General features: G+C 45.7%; 1 protein-coding gene across 2 annotated transcripts in view; it reads left to right on the top strand.

Annotated features, from left to right (window-relative positions):
- Window positions 1-697: 697 nt before the first annotated feature.
- Window positions 698-23,532, top strand: part of CLTB (clathrin light chain B) — a 46,885-nt gene continuing 24,050 nt past the window's right edge. The window contains exon 1 of one of the 2 annotated variants that reach the window (XM_069651459.1): window positions 698-1,204. In XM_069651459.1, the coding sequence (XP_069507560.1) occupies window positions 1,021-1,204 (184 nt within the window). In that variant the 5' untranslated portion in view covers window positions 698-1,020. The remainder of the gene's footprint in view (window positions 1,205-23,532) is intronic. The other variant, XM_069651460.1, reaches the window with a different exon arrangement.

The raw sequence follows: 23,532 nt of genomic DNA, 5'->3' as shown, positions 1-23,532 counted from the left end.
CCGTCGTCCATGTTGCCTTCTGCTCTCTTATGTCTTCGCATCCCATCTTCTGTTCCCTCTCAGTATTTTGGAATTACACAAAAAACTAAAATAACGTAAAAACATATTGGTTAACTACATGATTAGGTCGATGTCATGAGGGGCAACAGCAGGAAGTTTTCGATTTGTAACATTCTGGGACATTTAGTTTCACTATCCTCATTATGAATATGGGCACTTTCGCCCACAATGCATAGCGCTGTTGCTTCTTCAATCACAACTTGCTGGAGGTGACCCTCAAAATGTAGGACCAAAAGGCGGCTCTGTGGTAAAATTTCAAGATTATTTGTACACAAATCACAATCCTGCAACTCTTTCTCAAAACATAAAATAGGAATTGTACAGGTGACAGAGTTTAGCAGGTCGCTTCTCCTGCTGAAGTTCACACTTGTGTTAAAACAGTCATGCAAACAGAGATTGAGTATAGAGAATCACAAGCGTGTTATGTCATTTTGGAGACACGCACGCACTATTGCTTTACAATGTGCATCCATGCCAAATCAGTCGAAATGGTTTTGCGTGTGCACGATGCTCACACGCCCCACGACCGAGGCGTGGGTGCTGCGCTTGTTTTAATGGTTGATAACCGCTGGAGGCTACTCCATGGTATTATAGTAAGTCACCCCTCCCCCTCTCCTTGGTGCTACACCCTGATGTCAAACTGGGACGCAGAGTACCAGCAGCGTGGGTGCTCTCTGCTTCCCCCAGTGGCGCACAGTGTGCGTGTTTAAATAATGGTGACTCCCATCGCCACCAGCGAGCGTTCTCTCCGCTGCCCCTAGTGTACGGTAGGTAGTGTCTGCGGTGACTCAGCCGTCCTCTGCCAGAGCTCCACCTGCCACCCAAAGACTAGGAAGTGCCGGGCCGTGGCTACCCTCCCTGTGTCCAATTGTACCGCACCCGTCGCCTCTCTCAACCCCTCAGTCTCCAGCGGGCCCAGCCAGAGCGGCGGGGAGCCCAGGGGCACGCTAGACCAAGAACATGGCCGATGACTTCGGCTTCTTCTCGTCCTCGTCGGAGAACGGGGTGCCCGGGGAGCCCGAGGAAGACCCCGCTGCCGCCTTCCTGGCCCAGCAGGAGAGCGACATTGCAGGCATCGAGAATGACGAGGGCTTCGGGGTGATCGACGGGGGCGCGGTGCCCGCCGAGGAGCCACCGGAGCTGGGTGAGGGCGCTGAGGGAAGTGGCGCACCAAGGGCAGCAGGTCACCATGAACTGGAGGCATTGAGGGGGTGGGGGGGGAGAATGGGGGTTTGCAGCAGGGTACCCAGGGCTTTGGCCTGGGGCAAGGCATAGCGTTACAGGAGGGTGTGCAAGTACCTTCGTGTCACAGAGCGGGCTCTCGATTCTAGTATTGCACTTAACTATTCCAAACCATTATCTGCGGAAGCGCATTAAGACTGCAACTCCCAGAATGCTTGATTGGGTCAGGACTTGATCACTGCGGCATGCATTTAAGTAACATCCCTAAGACAGACAGTCTTGCCAGAGATGCAAGGGCGTATTCTGGAGAGGGGGCGTTGACGGGGAATGGGCGGATCCTGACCCCGGAGGATCCTGGAGTGTTCGAGGGAGGGGCATGGAATTGGCATGGATGTGTTCCTAGTGTAGGAGGCAAGGATTGTTTCCCGTGGGGGAGTGGCAACATTGACAGAGAGATGGTTCCTGGTATATGAGGGTGGAGGAGGGGACGGGGCGGCACTACTGTGTATACACGAGAACACTCCGTGTGCGGCAGGAATGTCGATATCAGTTTTTGTGTGTTGTATTGAGATGCGCGAAATGCTATGAAGGAGAAATTGCAAATGGAGGAACATATCTGCATATTTGGCTTTAAAATGTCACAGTTCCCTTTCCTAAATAGAGTTGTATGCAGGGGAGTCTGATAGGACAGGAAAGAGGTTCCTAAATTATGAAGGAGAACCGAAGGGGAGTTGTCCAGGTTTGTAAGGCATGGAGGTGGATTGAAAGAGGTGGGTTATTGCTTTGCGTGCTTTAGGGAGGGCCGAATGATTGGCTGTGTGTATTCTATTTCTGAGCATAGTGGATCCTTGTGTCTTGGGTACTAAGCGAAAAGACCATAGTTTTTAATGCTGTGTTCGTTATGTAAAGTGCACCATTGACCATTTTCATAGCTCCCTGGCAAGAACTGCTGCCAAGGACGTGAGAGGATGTTTCGATTTCCTGAGGGTGTGGGCAGCTGTGTTACATTTCATATAAACCAGGGTACTAAGTGAGTATGTTTGGCTCACGACACCTGGGTGCCAGTGTTGGTGTTCAGTGTGATCTGCTCTATCGTACATCTGTGCCTCGCCCTTTCAAGGCAAGTACTGCCCTATTGTGTTTAGTTTTAATACATTTGGTGTGGTGGCCTACTGAAGTACTTCCTGGCCTCCAGTATCTGTGCGGTGCCCTCAAAAAGTGGAAAACACCAGGCCCTCTTAAAATCATGGGCTGATTACTGGATGAGCTGAAACAATGCGCAGGAGACACGAGAGTAGATGCGACCCTGAGCTTTCACAAATGGCCAGGTTCTCGGTCGGAAACCTGGTTGGAACCACGGGCGCTCTTAAATGTGGTGAAGCTTTGGATCTACGTTATAAAACGGAATCCCAAAAACTCGAATTACGTAGACGCCAGGCTTGATATGATAGTTTATTTTTAAATATATATATATATATATATAGCGCCTATGCACAATGTGTTTCAAAGCGCTTCAAAGCAAGGGAGGGAACGAGGGAAAATACAATGACATTCTTACAAGTCATGAACAGTAAGGATGTGAAATTAACCATCGTACTCTGCCTGACGACATTTCAGATAGTGCAAGAACTAAGACATAGATAAGGAAGGGAGGGAGAGAGTGGGAAGGAAATGGAAACAGACAAGGCGACTACCGTACTAGGCCTGACATTTCTGGTAGAGCCGGAGAAAAACAAAGGGAGAGGGGTGCAGAAAGGGAGGGGAAGAACAAAACAAGCGACTATGATACTAGGCCGGACGACATTTTAGATAGTGCTGGAGGGGGCGTGGGGAGGAAAAAAACAGTAATGGGAGGGTGGAGGAAACAGACGAGGTTGCTATCATATTAGGTCCAGGGACAATTCTGATAGACTAAGTGCATAGAAGAAAGTAAGTGGAGGAGATAGGACAAGGGAAAGGAGGAGAGAACAGAGTAAGCCGTCAATAAGAGTGCAGAAGCGAGAGGGGAGAGCGAATATAATTGCAGAAGTCAGTAGTAACACATAATGTTGCACGGCAGGATACAAGATGAAGATGGGAACAGCATGATTCAGGGCCACCATGTGTACAAGATGCAAAGGAAGTCCAGCATCAGTTGAGACGGAGTGATGCTTCTCGCCACAAGGTCGCGGATTGTTGGTTAGTTGCAACACAACGAAAATGCAGTTCTTACCTAATGATAAAAGTGACTGTCAAGGCTGTATCATCACAACAGACAGTTTTAGCACACTAAAAATTACAACCCAACCTGTAAAGGAATGCAGAGGACAGACAGTTTCAAGAAGGAAAATTGATGCACTCTGGATACTGACAGGAGGGTAGTTGGTAAAGTAATTAATTGCAATAGTTCAAGGATACTTGGTTTCAGCACAAAGGGAGCAATGGGTCATAAAATGTCACTAGGGGCCTTCGAAGAAGGACCGGGGGATAGAACAACAATGTACCTTGTGCTTGTAGAAGTTCTTGGTGCTCAACAGATCGAGTCGGTTTCAGGTCGCTTTGCAGCTCCTGCAACAGAGTTCAAGACGGGAGACAGCTGCGGGTATCAGGCAGCAGGCAGGTCGACAAGCAAGGCTGGATGGGCAGCTGAAGGCTGGCCTAAACGGCGGATCGGGGTCAGGAATCATTGTCTCGGTGCTGGTTGGTAGGTCTGAAGCACTGGTTGAGGCCTTGGACGACGTTAGCGACTGCAGCGTGACAAGTCAGCAGTGCAGTCTGTTGCCGCTTGAGGGGCTCCTCTGGCTCGAACATATCCTTTAAGGCGGATGCTGGTTGATGCTTGTTGATGCACTAACTTCTTCACTGGGCTTGTGTCGTCTTTTAAGGTGTACGGCCCAAAGCTGAGGAGAGTTGCAGGCTACTGCCTTGTCATTGGTTTGGTTCAGAGACTCTCTGGCACTTCCCACCTAGGAAGTTTGCTTGCAGAGCCCATCATCGCAAGCTGTGCTCTGGCTGGGTACCGGTTCTGGAGCCCCTGGAGGGTCCTCTGGATTCAGTATCTCCTTCTGTTCCCTGGGAGAGATCTTGCTTCCCGCTTTGGAAGTCCTGGCCTTCCTTGACTGGCTGAAGCTGTAAGGCAAACTATACCTTCAGCCAGGGTCGAAATTAGTTGTTCTTGCTACTCCTTGCAAAGTCTTCAACTGACCTGCCAAAAGAGGGCCTCGACCCTCTTTTAAAGCCAAATGGGCCCCAGTGATTAGTGTGGGCTAGACGTACCTTAATGAACCAATCCTGGATTACCACCAACAATTTTCTGTATGCGTGAGGTTATAAGCAGAGTGTTTTCAACAGAAAAGGTAAAGGGGTGAAAACCTATAATACTAAGCCCCACCATCTTCCTGTTTGTTAATCCTGGACTACCACCAACAATTTTCTGTATGCGTGAGGTCATAAGCAGAGTGATTTCAACAGAAAAGGTAAAGGGGTGAAAACCTATAATACTAAGCCCCACCATCTTCCTGTTTGTTGTGTATCAGAGGGTCTCTCTGGTTAATTGAGCACTCTGTGGTTCCTGATTAAAGCGGCCGGTCTCCCTTGAAGCTGCAGCGGGACCAGACATTTGGTCCCCGCTAAACCACATACAAGGGAGCTGGCTTCAGGTTGACACAATGCATATCAAAGGTTGTTGGGGTTTTCCTGTCTTTTGTTAGTCTTGAGACCAGGCCTCCTGCCGGCCTGCATGAAATAACTCTGATTAGTATGCCACCAGCAGCTAACAAAGGACCGGGCGGATCAATGGAGCCTTTGTTAGTTAATTAGGCTGGCCATGGCAGGAGGAAGGTTTTGCCCTCCCCTTCTGAGATGCCTTGATGTACCCTTTGCTGTCATATTCCAACTAAATATGTCACAGGGGACAGCGCCTGTAGGCTGTCCACCCAGAGTACACAGGTCTATGTGTATGGTGTGTGCGGTGAGCATAGAAAAAATATATGCGGATTAGACGCACACGTTTTCCAGAGGTTGATCTATCATTATTAAAAATTTGAAAAAAGCCACGGCGAGCGGCCACCCACTGTGCAGATGGTCGAATTCCTCAAAATGTCCATCCCCTGAAGGCTTATAGCAGGCCTCAGTTGGTTTCAGGTCATTGCTCTGAGGAGCCTCAGATAAAGCCTAAACAAGTTGAAGGGTGCTCTCTGTCCCGCCTAGCTCTCTTGCCTATAGAATCCGCCTGTTCTATCCCTAGTGAGTGGGTAGGATAGTATATACTTTACCTTACCCTGGGTATTGCCAGAGCCCAGCACAGTCCCGTTTCTCTTATGAGCTGGAGCAAGGGTCATGCCAATGCATGCCGGGCCTAGCAGCAGTCCCACATTGCCCCTTTGTAGTTGGACCAGCAGCTGTCCTATCCCCCTTATGCCCATAGCCGAACAGAAACAGACCATCCCCTTAGGTTAGGGGCAAGTGCCCCACTGATCTGAGAACATACCACAGTTCATTTTCTTTCACATTCCATGTGACCCAATCAAACACAGAGGGTGGCTAATGTTCCAAGTGCCAGATGGAATTACCAGTAAACGATCTCAGACCCAAATAACCGGACAGACTCAAAGAATATAGCAAAATACTACTTTTTCAGCTCAAATAAAGTAGGGAAACATGGTAAACAAATAGATTGCAGCTCTCACACTATCGAATTTCAATGACACAAAAGCTTTATAACATGATGTACATCAGCTATGACATCCTACGTGGCAAATAGTAAAAACCTACCGAAAGGAAGGATTGTTGTTAGTAAATCAATTGCCTGCACCATATTGGGTAGGGACGCCTTGGACTACCTCCAACTATGTATAATGCAGAATACCAGCAGCGGATTGGCTTCTGCAGCAATGTATGGTTCATTGCTACATAGGTCCTCATGTCATTCTCTCCCGACTTTGGACATTTGCTCGTTAACAGCATGTAAGCCTAACAAAACTCTAGGTCCGATGAGCACGGTCAGACCACTTGGCCAATTAGCCTACCATCTTTCATCAGTCAGGCCGTAAGCCAAGGCTTTTTCTTTGTTGTTGACCTTTCTGATTGTTCTCCTCTTCTTCAGGACTTTTAAAGGAGTGAATGTAGATTGATACCTTCGTCTGGAGCTTAATGAATAGGCCTTGTTTTCCAGTCTTGCACCATGTGTGAGGAGATCACGATTTTGTCCATTCTAACCTTTTATTTAGTGCTATTTTATTCAATTATACTGGGTGCTATTACTCCTCTTGGCCTCTGGAGACTTGGTTGCTCTGTCTTGCATATGCTTTCTGAATCTTTGATTGTTCAATACTTGACACTTGCAAATGTTCACTCCTTTACTTAGTCTAAGAGAAACTTTATGCATATTTACCATATCCCCCTAGATTCCTTGTGTGCCTTCAGTTGCATCTTGTTTTGGCATCCGTGATCCTAAGGCAAACCAATAAATACGCTTTGTTCCTTGCATGAAATTGTTTTCCAGCACCTGTCAGCTCTTTCAGCCTTGGCCTCTCTCCTTCAGGCTTGTTGCTTACTATTTATACAGAGTCGATGTCCATCATCGCCGCTTTACCTGTGTATTTTCTACTGCTGCATGCTTCCATATGTCTCATCTACCTTGCGTTTTTGCGTATGTACATCTATTGCATCTCTTCTCACTTATCCTCTGTGTATATTTTTTCTTCGTATTTGCATAATTGTTAACTTCGTTACTTCAGTCACATCATCATTCTTTAAGTATTGCATGTTGTTTCGGTGCGTCCTTATGTCTTCTCCTTATAACGTCACTTTACACTCATCACGTTTCACTTCGAGCTCTTCTATGTTCAATGGTGTCTGCAGGCTCTCGCTCTTCTATCACATTAGTTCAAGGGTACATTCGATATGGTTGTTGGCGCACATAACGTCTCTCATATTTTTGATGTGGTATTGGGATGATACCTGGTGCTATGCACAGGGCCTTTCTTTTGTTCTTCCAATATGACGGAGGTGATGGGGTGGGCACTAGAGATGACGTGTACATCTGCCTCTCTACACTGTTCGATAAGGCTGACAAGTGCTTGGAAGTGGCAGCAAACCTACATGTACCTCTGTATGCTAAACGCCTAAAATATATGCGTAATGCTTCCAAGTTACTCTTACTTGGAGGGGTTCGATCTGCATTTTACACATCTTTTGGTGTAAAAAAAATGTCAATTTTCCACATTTCAAAATAACCGGCATTGTACCTTTAATGGAAAATTCAAGCTGTACCGTTATTCCAATATAGCCTTTTCTATAACTTAACAAGATTTAAATCGATGCAAGAGTGGGAAACTTGGCAGTAAACAGGGGATTGAAAGTGTGAGGTGCTCAAATTGATAGTGGTGTGATACCGCATGCATGGAAGAGCCAGGTGTTAAACGTGGGGGGAGGTTGTCATGTATGCGGCAGAGGCAGGAAACTGAAAGGAAAGGTTGGCTCCTGGCATGCATGGGGGCACAAGATTGGCAGAGGGGGGTTAGCTTGTGATGCCTTTAAGGGTCATGGGATAAAGAGTGGGTCCAGGTATATGGCAAAGAGTTGTCTGGAGATTGACAGATGCCGTGACAGCTGTTGTATGATAAGAATATGGGTGGATGTTATGTTATGTTGTGCTATGCTGGGATTTATATCGCTTTCCACTGCCATTTGCATGGTCTCGAGGCACTCTGACACGTCAGAAAAAGAGGAGGGGGAATAGGTTAGCGGGAAGATGCAAAATAGCTTTGCAGTTGTGTTGATGCGTGCAGAGCGAAGTACCATGAACCCTGTGTTCAGGTGTGTTTCTATGTCTTATTTGTCTGTGATATAGGGGCGTGTGTGTCCAGAGGGTAGCCTTATGTGCCCATGGTGCTAGGATGCATTGGCAAGGGGGTGTGATATATTAGCTGGTTGAAGAAGTATAGTGTTCTGTTGGTTGAAGTACGACCAAAGGGGTTTTTAGGGGTGGTGTGTGGTTGGTTTGCGTTTATAGTGCATTGCATTTGAGCATAATATGTTAGGGAGGTTAGCCCAGCAGGTGGCTTGGAGCTTCTCTGCATTGGTGGCAGACTGCTGGGATGGTGCCATGGCACTTTAGGTGTGTCTGCCCAGTGTGTCTGGCTTGCTAGGAAAAGGAACAGGAGGGTGCATCCTGGTGTTTGTGACAAGGACCCGGAGATTGAGCGGTATGGTTGGAAACATATTGATCTTCACTGAGGGTAACAGCATATTGCTATGGATGGGTAATGTAGTGAAGTTAAGGTTATTTGTTTCTTGGTGGTGTCATTAAGGTCTGTAGGATAATGTGGCTTGTTAAATACTGCGTGGTGCACTCTCAGGGTGGGAAGCACACTATTTCTTTTAATTTTTTTTCCACCCACCCAGCAAGGCAAATCCCTCCTGTTGGCTTCGAGGGGAACACCCTCCAAAACCCGTGATTCCCTTCTTAGGGACTCAACAGGCTGAGATGTATTCTGTTGGCAAGGTGAAAATGAAGTCAAGGACGTCAACATCTCAAAATGAACGCGTGTTAAAAGATGGAGGTGAAAGCTGGTAAACATTATAAAACTGGAATCGGCAGGGGTGGGGGAGTGGATCTTCAGCCTATCTGGAAGGGAATACATAGATACGGGTAAGTCCTAGGAATTAAATAGGTGGCGGCAAGTGTGGATCTGGGGGTTGGGAGACAAGAAATATGGTAAGGAGTGCAGAGGGAGAAGTGCAAAGAAATGGTGGGCAGCAGCAGAGCCTGGAATTTAAGAGGGCGTGGTGGGGTGTGGGTTTGGCAGGGAGTGGTGATTCACGAGGGAGCCGGAACCTGTAGGAATATTAAGTGCTGTGTTGTGAAGACTGGCTTGTGGTGCCAAAGTAAACATGCCCGTTTCCTAATGTAGTCCTGAGATTACGCTTGTGGGCAGTGCTATTTCCATGCTGCTGTTTGCAGGCAATTTTGTATCCGGGCTCCGCTCGAAGTTATTTTGTGTGCTGTTGTGTTTATACTTTTCATTTTGGTCAGTTATGTGTCCTTAGTATTTGTGAACGACACTCTTACAGGATGTATCTCGGATGGTCTGTCCCCAGGCTACATGTGAGCACTTAGCAGCAGCACTGCTATGTCTGTAAGGCTCGTCTGTGCGATTCGTTAGGGGGGGGGGGTGTTGTTGGTGAGTAGGGCAAATTTGCATCTGGCAGTGATTCCACCCCCCGCCACCCCAAGTATTTAAAATGACCCGGTGTCCATTGTAGAGGGTACATGCACTGCTGCCTCCTTGTAGTGTCCGTTAGGGCAACACATTTCCGATTTCTGTGTAGTTTATTGTATAACCCGAGAAACTCCCCAAAATGTGTAATGTCTTCCATAATGGGGTCCAGATTTACCTGTGAATCTCTAATGTATAACAAAACGTCATCGGCGTAGAGACAGATAATCTCTGGGCATCCGGAAATGCGTATTCCACAGCGTTGGTGACGATCTAATTAGGTTTGATTGCCAATGCAAACAAAATAGGTGATGGAGGGCAGTCATCGCGTGTCTCTCTTCCTAATTCGAATGATTCACACGGTGGAATTTACCAAAACTCTGGCTGTCGGTTGTGTATATAATAATCTAATGTATTTAACTATCTGATTCCCTATTCTACATTTCGTCAATGTGCTGAAAATGTATTCCCATGAGACCATGTCAAAGGCCTTCTTTATTTATTTTATTGTTCATTTATAATGCGCTTAATACCAGCAAGTGGTTTCTAAGCACAGGATTGTGATTCGACCCTGTGTTGCGCCACATTGCCTTGCTTCCAAGACAAACGTGTTACTCCTGAGCTATCCTTGTGTGCGTCCAATGTGGCTGCAACCAGTGCTCCAGATAGGATTTTGGCATGAATGTATTTTACTCCCAGTTATTTAAATTGGAGCGTAAAAATGAGTTTCCCCCTTCGCAAGAGAGCAAAGAGGGTCTGACAACTCTCCAATATAAGTGTAAAATTAAAACTGTGCTGGAAAACATTAGTGACAAAGCACTTGTAGGTTCGTAATACCAAGCTTCATCTTGATTATACTTGGACACCAAGTCAAGGACGTCAACATCTCATTGAGATATTTCAATCCCGGAGACTGGTGCAGTTATTTTCCCTGATTGTGGCCATGTGCTGCTTTTCAGGGCACTAGTAAAGGATACATGTGGGTGGACAGCGTAACTTTTGTACTGGAGAGACCCCCGGCCGGCCCATAGAGTCGGGGTTTGCTCTGCAGTACTTTAAGACAAGATAGCTGCACCTTGAGATGGATTGGGGTGCAGGTTTTCTTACTCCAACACCAATCAATAAGGACAACTCAATGGTTTGGCAAAGGGGAGTCTGTTTAATGACAAGTACAAAAAATAGGAAAACATGGAAATCAACAGTGTTGCGATAGCCCTTCTCGCTTCAACTCCCAAGAACTTCATACAAACCGTAACATTTATACCCAAAACCCGTCATCAGTGATGTGTAACACTCAAAAGTTAACATGAAATTCTATTGGTTGGGAAAAGGTAACTTTACCATAGGTACTATATCTGTATATGGCAACGGAGTGAGGGGATTGGATGAACACCATCAAGTGGGCCTCTGCATTACTCTTGTAGACGTCAATAAGAGTACGACGTCGCATTGGTTCTACTATCTATAGGACCCTAGATTATTTGGCCCATTGTGATTGGGTTGGCTTCAACCCCATGCATAAATCTCCACTTTACTTAGCAGCACGCAGAATGGTCAGCCAGGTGCAGGATGCTCCAAGATTCACCCGGCCTCCCTTCCATTAATCATTACTTTAGTGGCTATGTGTCAGTTAGTTGGCTGTGGTCGGCCTCGACTTGTCGGAAAAAGTTATGATATCTCTGTCGGGGCGACAGCCAGGCATAGGTGTGAGCCAGTGCTTCTTTCTGCTCGGATGGTCATGTGCTGCTCCCACCGTGAACCTGCCTAGTTTACCTTCTATTTGTCCATTTAATTCTTGTTCGGCTTGCCACCTGCCTGGCCCTCCTTATCTCGGCCTTCCTGAGATAGGCTCTTCTGTTCTTAGGTTTTGATTCCGCAAAGCTACTGTTCGCTCCTTCTCTTGGTCTGACCTTGGCTCCCCAGACACGAGTTGCTCTTGCTGAGTTTCGATTCAGCCATCTCTTCTCGTTTTAGCTGGAATACGTCTCCTGTCCTGTTTGAAATCTAGTAACCTGAGTTAATTCTGCTTTTGTGTAAAGTGGACTCGCACTAGTATAGTGTGCTTCGCTGAGGTAGATATGTATAGGTGACGCTTGCCGCGGTCCATCTTCTACTAAGCATAGCAAGCCACACTGTTTTCTTAGCTTCTTGCGGTTCCAAGCATATGTACAGGCGTTTGCGGGTTGAATATCTTCATCCTGCTTACAGTTTACGTTTCTTTATATTTCAACATCGTCTCTCCTCCTAGGTTCACGATATCCTTATTCATGGCGTTTCGTCTCTGTGTGTCATCTCTGGGTCGTCTTATCTTCTATCTGCAAGTCTGTCCGGGCCCTCGTGAAGTCCCCATTTGTCTTCAATTAAGGCCTTTTGAGTTTCTTCTGGGACAGTGTTTAAGCAATCTTCATTTTGTTTCATTTGCTGGTAGGGTTTTCTCAATGGATACCTTACTGTCCATGGTTGTCTGTTATTGGTACTTAATATGTATTGTTCTTCTGATAGGCACTGGGCAGAGCCCTACTGTGGCTCTCTGCTGGTTTATTTGCTCATCATACGTCACATATCTCGGTGTGAACGTTCCTGGTACTTCGAAATGGGTGGCTGGAGTGCAGGCTTTATTTGGGACCCCCTCTACACTTTTTTTTTCAGAGGGTTGGAAGCCACCCCCTTGGGTGATAGTGAGGCAAGCTTGTTCAAGCATTTGGCTACCAGGATTTCGCCCAGGTTGTCATGTTTTCAGTGCAGACACTTACCCACGAGACACATAAAATGATCATCAAAGCACATTCTTGTATTGGGAATGTTTCACTACATATTGCTGGGTTAAAAAGGTGAACACCTTTTTTACTTGGCAAGCGTATTTAATTAACAATGTGCCCTTTCGGGTTATTGTCTGGTGTACCTTCCTCTAAGGGGAAAGAAGTGAACTACATTTTTCTCTTTCACTTTAAGATATGTTCACTTACTGTGCGTATATTCTTGGGTGATAGCTTTTGATTTTTGCTATGGGGCAAAAGTTCCCACACTGAGTGAAGCGTGGGAGCCACACTCATCTGCATGTGAACACACCACATTTTACTGCACATTTATTCATTTTTAGATTTGTAGAAAGTGCACAAAGCCCTTGGGAACCTAGGCGCTGTTGCCGCAGGAATAGGAAAGAAGACCTATGGTTTACAGGAAGGTCTAAACGTATAACGTCTCAGCAGCAGTCTCCCAACCTGCTCATTTGTCTTTGCAACCTTCTGCTATAGAATCCCCTGCTATTCTACACCCGGTGAACAGTTTTGGCCTGCTCAGCCCCTCCAATCATGGCTTGGGAGAGGGGGGGTACATTAATGAGGCTACCTTCTGATTTTGTAGTGAGCAGTTCTTGATTATTTTTTTGTTTTAACATTTTAGTATTTTTTTGGCGGGGGAGTTAACATTTTTATAATTTCGTTTATCAAAAGCAAACAACAAGATTTGACAAAAGTAATAAAGTAAAAACATAAACCGTAGAAGCAGTGTTGGCGAGCAATAGAACAAACTGGTTATAGCAAGCAGGACAAATATAATGCCACAGTGTAAGAGAAAGAGAGAAAAAAAACACATTAGTCATAAAACCATGCACATGGTCTATATAGTAGGATCTCAATACAAGAACCACAGTGCAATACAAATTACATGGATGCGAACCTATCAGGAAACACCTCTCAAAAGCATATCAGCCATATACATCCAGGAATAGTCCCCATATATCAGTGTCTCCCAGTCTGCTTGAAAATGGCCCTCTCGTACGTGGATTCGGTGAACAACTCCTTCCAATCATTGATACAGAAGGAATTTCACCAAAATGCCAGGGGTAGCGGAAGTGACATCACATGGCCCTTAACCTCTGATGACAGCACAGGAAGTTATGTCATTTGACCAACCCCCGAAATTACATCACAGGAAGCGAATGAACATGACCTTTCGCCCCTTGACAAAACAGGAAGGGGCATCACATAGCATTGTTCCTGAAAAATATGGTTACGCTATCACTATAATGTGATATACATTTCATACAAGAATGAATCACCATATGTATAATTAATAACCGTGTGTATGGGCCCATATTACCAAATTCCTGTGAATGCAAGCAGACATCCAAGGCCAAATGATAATGTGTTATTATAAAGCACTTGCGCTTAAGCGCTTTATATAGAACAGATATGCATACAATATCATCCAACATGTGTTGGTACTCATTTATTGACCTCAGAAGGATGAAAGGCTGAATTGAGGCGTTTATGAACAGACTAAATCAGGGACTCGCCCCCTGAAGTGTGCCTGAAATAAACCTTTAATGAGTCTAGCAATGGAAATTCCAGAAAGACAAATTATTTGCTATTCATATTCTTTCTTATTTAGGGTCACTTCTCAAAGTCTTACCCTAGTGCAGTATTTCTTTTTTTGTAATTTTCTTTTTTTTTTTAAGAGGCATGAACAAGAAAGCCAGCCACCCCAGAAACAGAAACAAAGAGCCACATGGCACTGGCCACAGCCCAGCCCAGGAGCTTACATTTAAACGAAACAAAAAAAAATAATGTTTTAGGGTTAGCAAAGGAGACCTCCCGAGTAGCAGTAACGACCCCCAAATGACGTCCCTGGACCATCCTCTTTGCAAGCATGCATCTCCAAAACGGCAGATCCACTAATAAAGAACACATCTTCAAGGATCAACAGGAAGCTTTCCTTGGAATGGTACAGTTCAACACCATGCCCAACCTCTCAAAGACCCCTTCCCAAAAGTCTCTGGTCTTGATGCAAAAACAAAGTGACTCAGTGTACCCCTTGCCTGCTTACATTTCCAGCATTGGTCACTCTCTGAAAGGTGTCTCTTAGACATTTGTTCTGGGGTCCAATATGTCCTAAAGAGAATTTTAGTTAGCAAGGCCCTCAGACCCCAGTCCATATTGGCCAAACCGGACATCGTTACATCATCTCTGCCAATAGCCGGGGTCACTTGTCTCACCCAGTTCACCAGCACAGACATTGTCAAGCTCAGAATCCCTTTTGCGATTAGACACAAGAATACTGTACATAGTGGCGGCCGGATGGACAGCTCATCCACAAGTGACCAGGCCACACTCTGCATTGTTAATGGCTGAGCAAGCTTTGCTGCAATGAATCTGCAAAGCTGCAATCCCTCAAATCAAATTCTCTGCACAGACGTGTAAGATGTGTAAGTGAACAGTACGTAATAAACGTAGATATTGTTAATTTGAACAATCTGCCCAAATGTGCACACAATAAAACAGCTGCAAAAAACAGCTGGTTTCAGTTAGCAAAGCACAATCACTATTATTATTATTTTTTTTTTTGTTGCAACACCTTCCACAGATATTTGTTTTAACCCAAAGTTTCAAAAGACTTTTTGCAAACATTATTTCTATCAATTACATTTGGGAAGCGATGTGTTCAAGTTCTTGAATTGCAGACTGCTCTGAAATCCGGGCTTTGTCACTTAACCAAAGTGAGTGCTCCCAGGCAAATCCTTTTATCACACTATGCCTTATCTGCCAAAATTAGAAGTCTGTACAAGGTATTCAGCTGTCTGCTAGTTCAAAAAAATTACTCATTCCTGATATTGCCACATAGGTAAATGTTAATATTGACAATTCATATACTGGATGTCACACTGTATTTGTCTACTACCTTATACATGGCAACACAATTTAACTTCCCACCATACCTTTGCGTACTAAAGAATAATTCTGTGATATCACTAATGTCACTACGTATGCAAATTAGGGGCCCACACATCTTCTACCACCCAGGGCCCTGCGTGTGTTGCATACCTCTATTGCCTACACCCTAAACCTGGATATATTTTAAAAAGTCGATAACTCAAAATTCACAGATGGGATTTTCAAAGGTTTCAAATATTCTTGTGCTAGCTTACGAATGAAATGGAGTGAATGACTCTTTTCGTGGCCCGGCACTCCTTATCACATATAGCATGACACCACAACTGGTTTCTATTGTGAGAAAAACGCGGTGAACTTGATAGTCCTACCTTTTTATTCCAAATTAGTTCAAACGTATTTTTAATCGGATGCATGATCTCAAAATGAGCATGAAATGCTTGATTAATGTTACATGCTGGGGGAAAAAGCAACAGAAACAATCTGAATGAAAACGCTTTAGCATTAAGCAATAAAGTAACATTTTCATTTGTGATAAACACATCAGCATAAGAAACATTATATGCAATCTCACTGTAAAAGCATGTTGCGCATTCCAGTATTTGCCCGTTTGCCACTAAATATCCATTGCTATGCATATCAATGTTGATAAGTACCCACGTCCTTCCATTGTGAGCGTTCATGTTTGCATGATGCTGCGATGAAGTCTTTTTTTTTTAATCTCTGTTTGGCTTACTCCCTGTTCACTTAATCTGCCCTCTGAGATATAATAATATATTTCACCCGAATGGGTCCAGATGCGCATGTTGGGTGTAAATCCATGCAGTGCCTTTTCTGCTACATGACAGCAAAATTTAAATGGGTAATGTCATTTTTGTGACGACTATCACTATGGCAACCCTTTGGCAAGTGCTCAAAATTTGCATCCGCTACTACACATTGGCTAGCGATAATTGACTCTTAGTGAGTAAGAAATAGTGTGCTGTGTGTATGTGTAGCATTGAGGTAGCAAGTGATGTTTTATGGCTGGCTAGTAGGTAGCAACTTGTGATATTTACTTCTCCTTTGTCCACTCTGACAAAGTCCCCAGTCTGGCCTTGGGGACATGTAGTAGGGTGACTCAAGGAGGCGGTTAGTGGATGATGGGCCCAGCTGAGGTACTGGGGGAATCCCCTAACTGCCTGCATATGGTCTCCATTGCAATGCAAGCCACAGTCCCTGGAACCCTTCTAGTAGAGTATTGGAATCAGTCCCATTAAGACGTTGCACTCAGAAGTGATGAGGAAGTGCGTAACCATAGAGACATTGCCTCTTTAAACACTGGGATTTAACCCCAATAGAAAGTGTGTAACTGATGCTGAAATTAACCTTGAGAAAAATCTGATTTATGGCAATCGGAAAGAAAGGCGATCTACAGTTTGCAGGAACCCCCTCGCCCACACAAGTGCTAACTCACACCAAGAGAAACCTTTCCTGGTTCCAACATGACTTTGCTTTGATTTCCCCGTAAGACTTAGAGAGGAATGGAGACTAGTTTCTATCGTGCGAAAAATGGTGTGTACTTCGCACAGTGAAGTTGCGGTCATCCACAACTGATTCAGATACTGCCAGCTGCACTTACTCGACGAATTAAGTGGCTGCTGGACCCAGGGAGAATAAACAACTGATCAGCCGTGGCTTCCAACTGTTCTCCTGGGTGCCGCCTCCTAAAAATCTCCACACGGCAGGCCATAACAAAGACACAAGTGCCATCCAAAATGACAGACCGGACATTTGAAGGCTTGGTCTGGTCCAGCATGCCCTCAATCAACACTTATGTAAAAATGAAGACCCACCAATCCTAAACCGTCACTAATTGACTCGTATAGGTGAAAACCATTGTATGGAGACTGATGGGAAGGCCCCTCGGGCTATATGGGCATATGCCTTCAGTAGGATTGTGTTGGTGTTTGGAGAAGGAAGAGTTGGAAGATGTTTTGAAGCACTTGCAGAAGTGAAGTGAAGGAGTGGGGAGAAGGAGAGGACTTTGGAGAGGAGGATGAGGATGAGGATGAGGAAGAGGTGTGCAGAGAGGAGGATGTGGAGGGTCTGGGACCAGAGGGGGAGACGGCAATGGGAATTAGGAGGGGGTTGAAACATGAGGAGGAGGTTTTGAAATATCAGGAGGAGGGTGAGCATTAGAATGAAGTGTTTGAGAGATCAGATGGAGGTGGTTCGGCAGAAGGGTTTTGTTAAAAGATCAGGAGAAGGTTGTTAAGACATCTAGAGGAGGTGCTTGGAGTAAGTAACCTGGAGAAAGAAGATGGAAAAGTTGTGAGACGGAAGGAGACTGAGGACACCTGAGGAGGTGATAAGAGAGGAACCACATAAGGAGCAAAGAACAGGCAGGTTCGGGGGAGCACATCTTGCCCAAGGCAGGGATTGGAAAAAGGCCCCATTCTGAAGAGGGTGGACCCCAGGTGGGTGGAGAAACGGGCTTGTGGCAGAGTGCAATCGAGGAATAGAACATTGGCCCTGTGGGTCAAAGGTGCAGGCCAGAGCCCAAAAACAGGGAGTGACAGTCCAATGAGATCCCGTCCTGAACCAGCTCCTTCTCACCCACGCTTCCTTTCTACCAGCCTCTCCTCTTCAAGTACTAGTGGTTCTATGCTGCGAGGCAAGCCTCCAACGCCAGAATACTGAGCTGGGAAGTTGTCCCTGAGCGTGAGAAAGAGCAATGGCCCGAAACCTTAGGGCAGCCATTTCTTTTCCAGTGAACTGAAGATTGAATGGTAACACCAGGGTTCTGGAACCATGGAAATCCGCTGCTGAGATCAGAGTACAGGCTGCAAGTCACAGGTTGCAATAGCTTTAGGGCCAAACCCTTACAGAGCCAAGCACAGCAAGGCCACCAATATGGCAAGGGCGCTATACAAGACCACTTACATTACATTCAATCCAGTCACCATTACATGCCATTACAATTATGCCTATTGCTTACATTGTGTTTGCCACACTTCCCACCACTATCCATCAGTTTTCAGTTTCAGGCTTTGTTTTTTTAAGTACCACCTTAACATTGGGCGTGGATAGGGTTGATGCCTGGGTTCATCTAGTCCACTTTCTCATTTGGGAATTTCCTTCTCCCCAACCTAGTATGCAGGGCCTCCATGATACAGAGTTTCATGTTTGCTGCAGTACAGGGACATTAGGGGGAACCATGTATAGTATTCCCTCCTATTCTCCATCTCTCAAGGTATAATTCCTCTCCATTACTTTCTTTGTCTTCTATATGTGAGTCACTGGGCTGTATTGTGTCCTCTTGCCTTTAACTTGTTTTCTACTAAAACTTGCTTTTCCTCATCCAGTGGAATATGTTCTCTTATCTTTGTTCCTGCTAAAGTTGTCAGTTTTCTAAGTGGTCTAGAAAGACCCACCATCAGGGCGGACATCTTTCTGTCACAGGAAGGATTCCTGCCTTAACACAGGATCTGAAGATCTTGCTCTTTCAGGCCCTCTGCGCACACACAAGGGTGACTCTCAGTCATCACCCATTTACAAGGTGTAGCCTTTCCAAACGCTAACATGTTTTCACACCCTCTGGCTCTCCAAACCCTTTCAGTTTGAATTGGTCTAGTTATTTTAGGGATGACTTTCTTGACTTCTGTAATCACTTGCTTGAACACTGAAAAGAAAGTACGTCCACTTTGCAAAAGGTTTGGTATCAGACAGCACTCTTTGAACATATAAGCAGTGGGCTAGCAAAGCAATACCGTTTGCTGTCAGTTCTCAGAAAGGGTGCACCAAAGGTAGTGTGCGGAACCAGAACTTTTATTGAAATAATAATGTGGTTTGGGAAAGGCCTCACTGTCCCTAAACTAGCAGGAATTTCCCTACCTCAACCAAAGGGTCTGTCCCTTGTCAAGATGTCCAAAGCAAATAGTTCCCATGTCGGACATCCTATCCTAGCCCTCTCACACTAAAAATAACCATAAGGTGCTGAGTCTTTGGTTTTAAAAGTGCACAAATGTTCAAGATCAACAAAAGGTGTAAATCCAACAGAAATATCCAATGGATAGTGTTCACAGTTCCAGGGGATGGCTCCCTTCCACAGATTTCTCTTCGCCAAAGCAAAAAGTTCAAAAAGAATAACCAGGTTACTTTAGCCCAAGAGGATAAGTCCATCCACTTGATGTTGCAATTCACTCCTGGTGAAATTACTCCCTTGCCAAGGTTTTCTCCTCATGCAATGCAGTTTAAAATTCTAAGGGTATAAATCTTCCTATGGAATCCATTTTTAAAATGCCATAACTTGACTGCGGATCCTAGACTCCCATACCAGCTGGTATACTACCCTGCCAGATCTTTTGCACAGTTCCTTTCAAGAAGGGGTATTGCTCTTCCTTTCTGTTTTGCTTCAATTCTCTAGCTTGCCTGGTGTACTCTCCTGCCAGGATTTTCAACACGAGTCAACAACTTCGGGACCAAAGTGGGGATTTGGCTTCCCCTAGTTCCCCTTTTCATTTGGGGTACCTTTTTCCTTCTTCCCCCCAAGTACTTGGGACTATGAAGATTAGCCATGTTGCAAGCCGTAGGAATTCACCTCCCACTTGTGCTTAGGAGTGCCTTCTCCCACCTGGTGCCCCAGCCTTCCACTATGGGCTCACTGATGCTCAAATGGCTTCTGTTGCTTCTCTGACCCCGTTCGGGTCCTACTTCTTGCCTGCTCTCTCTTTTGTTCGGACCGCTCAGCTCTGTGGCAGATGGCGTTCTGCATGTCGCCCTGGCTTCCCTTGCCGGCAGAAAGATTTCTCTCTGCTTTGCATCCCTCGTCGGCGGCTCTGGTGCCTGTGGGAGGGCGCCACCAACACAGACGCTGTCTTTCCTGCTCTCCGTTGTGCTGTTTAGCTTTGCTTGCTTCCTCCTTTTTCTCCACGGTTTTCTCATGTCTCCATGTTCCCCTGTCCACCTAACAGCGTGGCTTACCCGGCATAGGCTAGACGGTCGGATCTCACTGTGTTGCTCAGCTGTTCCATCTTTGAACTCCCATGCTGAGAAAGGGAGCTGCTCCGAGCCAATCGGATTCCTCCAACTACTAGACTGCTAGTTTGGCTTCAGTCGCGCAAATCTTTATCTGGTTGCCCTCTTCCTCGTGTCAGTGTTTGAAGCTGTGTGGGTTGATGAGGGGGATTATTACAATATGCCCTCAAAGCATGTGGAATGGAGAGGAAATCCCTTAATGGCGAGGCGGGAAACCATGTCTCCACCAACAATGCCTCACCCTACCCACCCCCCCTTGAAGGTTGCTGCCCCCATCTGATACTCCCTCAAATAGCCGCCCCCAGGGTCAGGCTCCAGTAGTGGCTGCCGTCCCTTGGTGACATTAGAAGAGGCTACCTCTGGAAAAGGAGTGATGACATCCTTGGAGTCATCACAGAAGGTACAATATATTTACATAGAGTGTGGTGGTATGATGTCTACTTTGTCCCGAAAGAACAGGGGCCTGCTAATGAGCCGACCATTTAAAAACCTCACAAATAAGAGACTGCTCTGATAGAATAACGGCTGCCTGTAACTTGGAAATGATGATCCACGTTCCTCTGTTTTTTTCTGTTGCATGTACAAGAAGGGCTAGACATGACCATCTCTCTAAAATGAAGACCTTGTGTGGAATCTGATGGAGGTTGTGCCTCATGAGGAGCATGTGGTTGTAAAGGCCTATCCTTTTTTATCATGTAAAAGACATGCGTAGCCTGCTTACATCATCGTCTTATTTGAGCCTTCTTGATGGGAGGTTGTGTTGTCAGATGACATGGCGGGGCCATAGCGCATGCATGGGCCTCAGTGCGTGCGCAGGCAAGACGGACAAACCCCCCCAAAAAAAAGAGAGGGAGATATTTATTTCTTTTGAGATTGGTTAGAGAGCTGGTGAGCATTCATGCTGCCCAGTGTAGGGGAGGCATGTTATCACAAGTATGATACTGACACAATTTGTAAAACTTGTATTGAAGTGGTTGGAGAAACTCCTAGTCTGCCCTATAACTAAGATGGGAGTAGTCTTGACCATCAAATAACGCATTCCTAGTGGAGTCTGTGAAATCAAAATGGCCTATGCTAACAAGACCTAATGCCTGCCCTATCTCTTGTACACAAAAAGTGAATAAAGGAGAAATGTATGCACAAGGAAAGATCAGTGTTCAAATGAATACATGTGGTTGAACCAGCTCCCCACGCTAGACCTCACGGAGTAAGGCTGTCCCTGTAGGCAGGATGGCCCACTCTGGCTCGGCTTCCAACACAAATTCAGTTCCGGAACCGGGATCAAGGCCTGTATGGCCTTCCACGTTTTAAGTCTCTTTTCTCGACTTGCTGTAGGCTGTCTCACCCCTACTCCATTGAAGACCCCTCACCCCGGTGATCCTCGTGCACTGGTCCACCCCCAGAGTCTGGATCCAAAGGTGATGGCTGTGCCCTGGGGAGGGGAGGGGGGGCAAATGGGGGGAGGAGGGGGGAAAGAGGGATATAGAGAGATATAGATATATCCCTGAGGACTAGCGGGTGAGACACCCTCGGGTTTCTCACACCAGGTACAACCATGCACAGAGATGTAATGCTGATCTCAAGAACGAAAAAAAAAGAAATCATGAAAGGTGGTTGATGCCAATTTCAAATGGTACATTTGGTTAGAAACTCTCCAAGAGTCATAAAGTCAAAATAGGGTTGGTGCTAATATGTAACTATTCTGCATTAGTTCAGAGAATATGACAAGATGTACTGAGTTCCTGCACACATTTATTTTGCTGCAGCTATGAACTACTTGGGTTCCATGCCCAGAAATAATATTAATGTCTTTGAATATTTAAGGGCAAAGTCTTTATTTTTCTGTAGGACAAAGGAGCCGCACACCACAGAGGTTTTAATTAACGTTACCTGGCTAGGGGCTTGACCTTGTCAAGTGGGAAACAGGGGCCCTTCCCAGCCTGGGGTAGGTGGCCTAACAGGGCGTATGCCAGATGTGATCCTATCACAGTGGTGAGGTGAGGGTGTCCGGATGGCCCCAGTTATCAACCTTCTACTTGTGCATTGACTATAGAAACTGGTAACACTGTCACTCGTCCAATGCTGTGCCCCTCATTCCAAGCCAGAGTTCTGTTTTATTTATAAACTACAAAAACCACATCACAGTGCGGTACCCCAAGAGCTCAGCAGACTGCTGAAGGAAGCCAACGGGCCCGATTCAGATTCTGACACTCCAGCGGCTGTCAACCCCAGACAAAAGAAGCATAACTCAATGCAGAGTGAGCAGAACATCAAGTGGAGCAAACAGAGACTGTTTGAAATGCCATGCCCAGAAAGGGTGTGGGAGCTAGGAGGGGTCTATACAGCTGTGCACTTTGATGACCTAACCCCAGCTTAAAGAACTGGTTAAGATTGGGCCCCAGAGTCTGGTGGGACGCACACCCAATGAAGGGAGGGAATGACAGAATCAGGAAGTCACGGGTGTAAAGGATTCACAGGAGCAGAGGGAAAGGTGTTTGGGTGAGGTCAGGTGGTGTTAAGGTGGACTAGAGACTAGGCTGAGGACAGAAAGGTGGATCGGAGTGTTGAAGAGTCTGTGGAGGGGTTGGTTAAAGAGAGCAGGCAAGGTATTGTTTGTGTGAAATTGGTACCAAGTGGGAATAAAGAAGCTGTGATTGTGAGAGTGAGTGGTAGTGCAGAAGGGTGCAAGGGGACGTAGGGGGTAGGGTGAGAGTGTAGAGGGTGAAGCAGATAGTGTAGAGAGAGAGGAGTTGTAAAGGGGAAGTTTGGAGGCAGGAGGGTGTAGTTGTGGAGGGAAGTGGTAGAGATAGAAAGGAGAGGAGTATGACAAGACCGGAGGAACAGAAGAGGAGAGAGAATGGGAGAGGAAAGGTGGGAAAAGAGAGGGAGGAAGATAGACCAAAGGTGCTTTTTTCAGAGTGAGAGTATAAACGTGAAAGGGGGAAAGTAAAATGGGGAGTACCAATCCAACAGTCCAAGGCTGTCGCATTGAGATGGAACGAAGACTGGAGGTGGAAATGTAGCAAACCTAGAAAGTACATTTTCTAGAAGTGGTGGTTGTATGGAGGGGGGGTTTCAAAGGTTTTCAAATCAAGTTTTTCCTTATTATTTCTTGGTGTGAACACAATTGTTCTTCATTACTTTTCCTTTTCCAAATATGATTTAATAGATTAATTTGACTGCACATTAGGATTTTGCCAATGCATTTCAGATTTATATTAGTACTTCATCAGGGCCTATAATTCTCATCTGATCAGTGCATAGTCGGTAATGGTCACCAACAACAACCAATCTATTAAATCGCATTTGGAAATGTTTTGCAGGCTAAGACATAATAAGGAAAAACTTTTTGCAAACCTTCGAAAAAATAAACCAAAAACCACACCGTGGCTATTAGGGTG

Source organism: Ambystoma mexicanum, chromosome 3p (genome assembly GCF_040938575.1).
Source record: "Ambystoma mexicanum isolate Mex_15411 chromosome 3p, UKY_AmexF1_1, whole genome shotgun sequence".
Classification (NCBI taxonomy): Eukaryota; Metazoa; Chordata; class Amphibia; order Caudata; family Ambystomatidae; genus Ambystoma; species Ambystoma mexicanum.
This window is presented reverse-complemented; position numbering and strand designations above follow the sequence as displayed.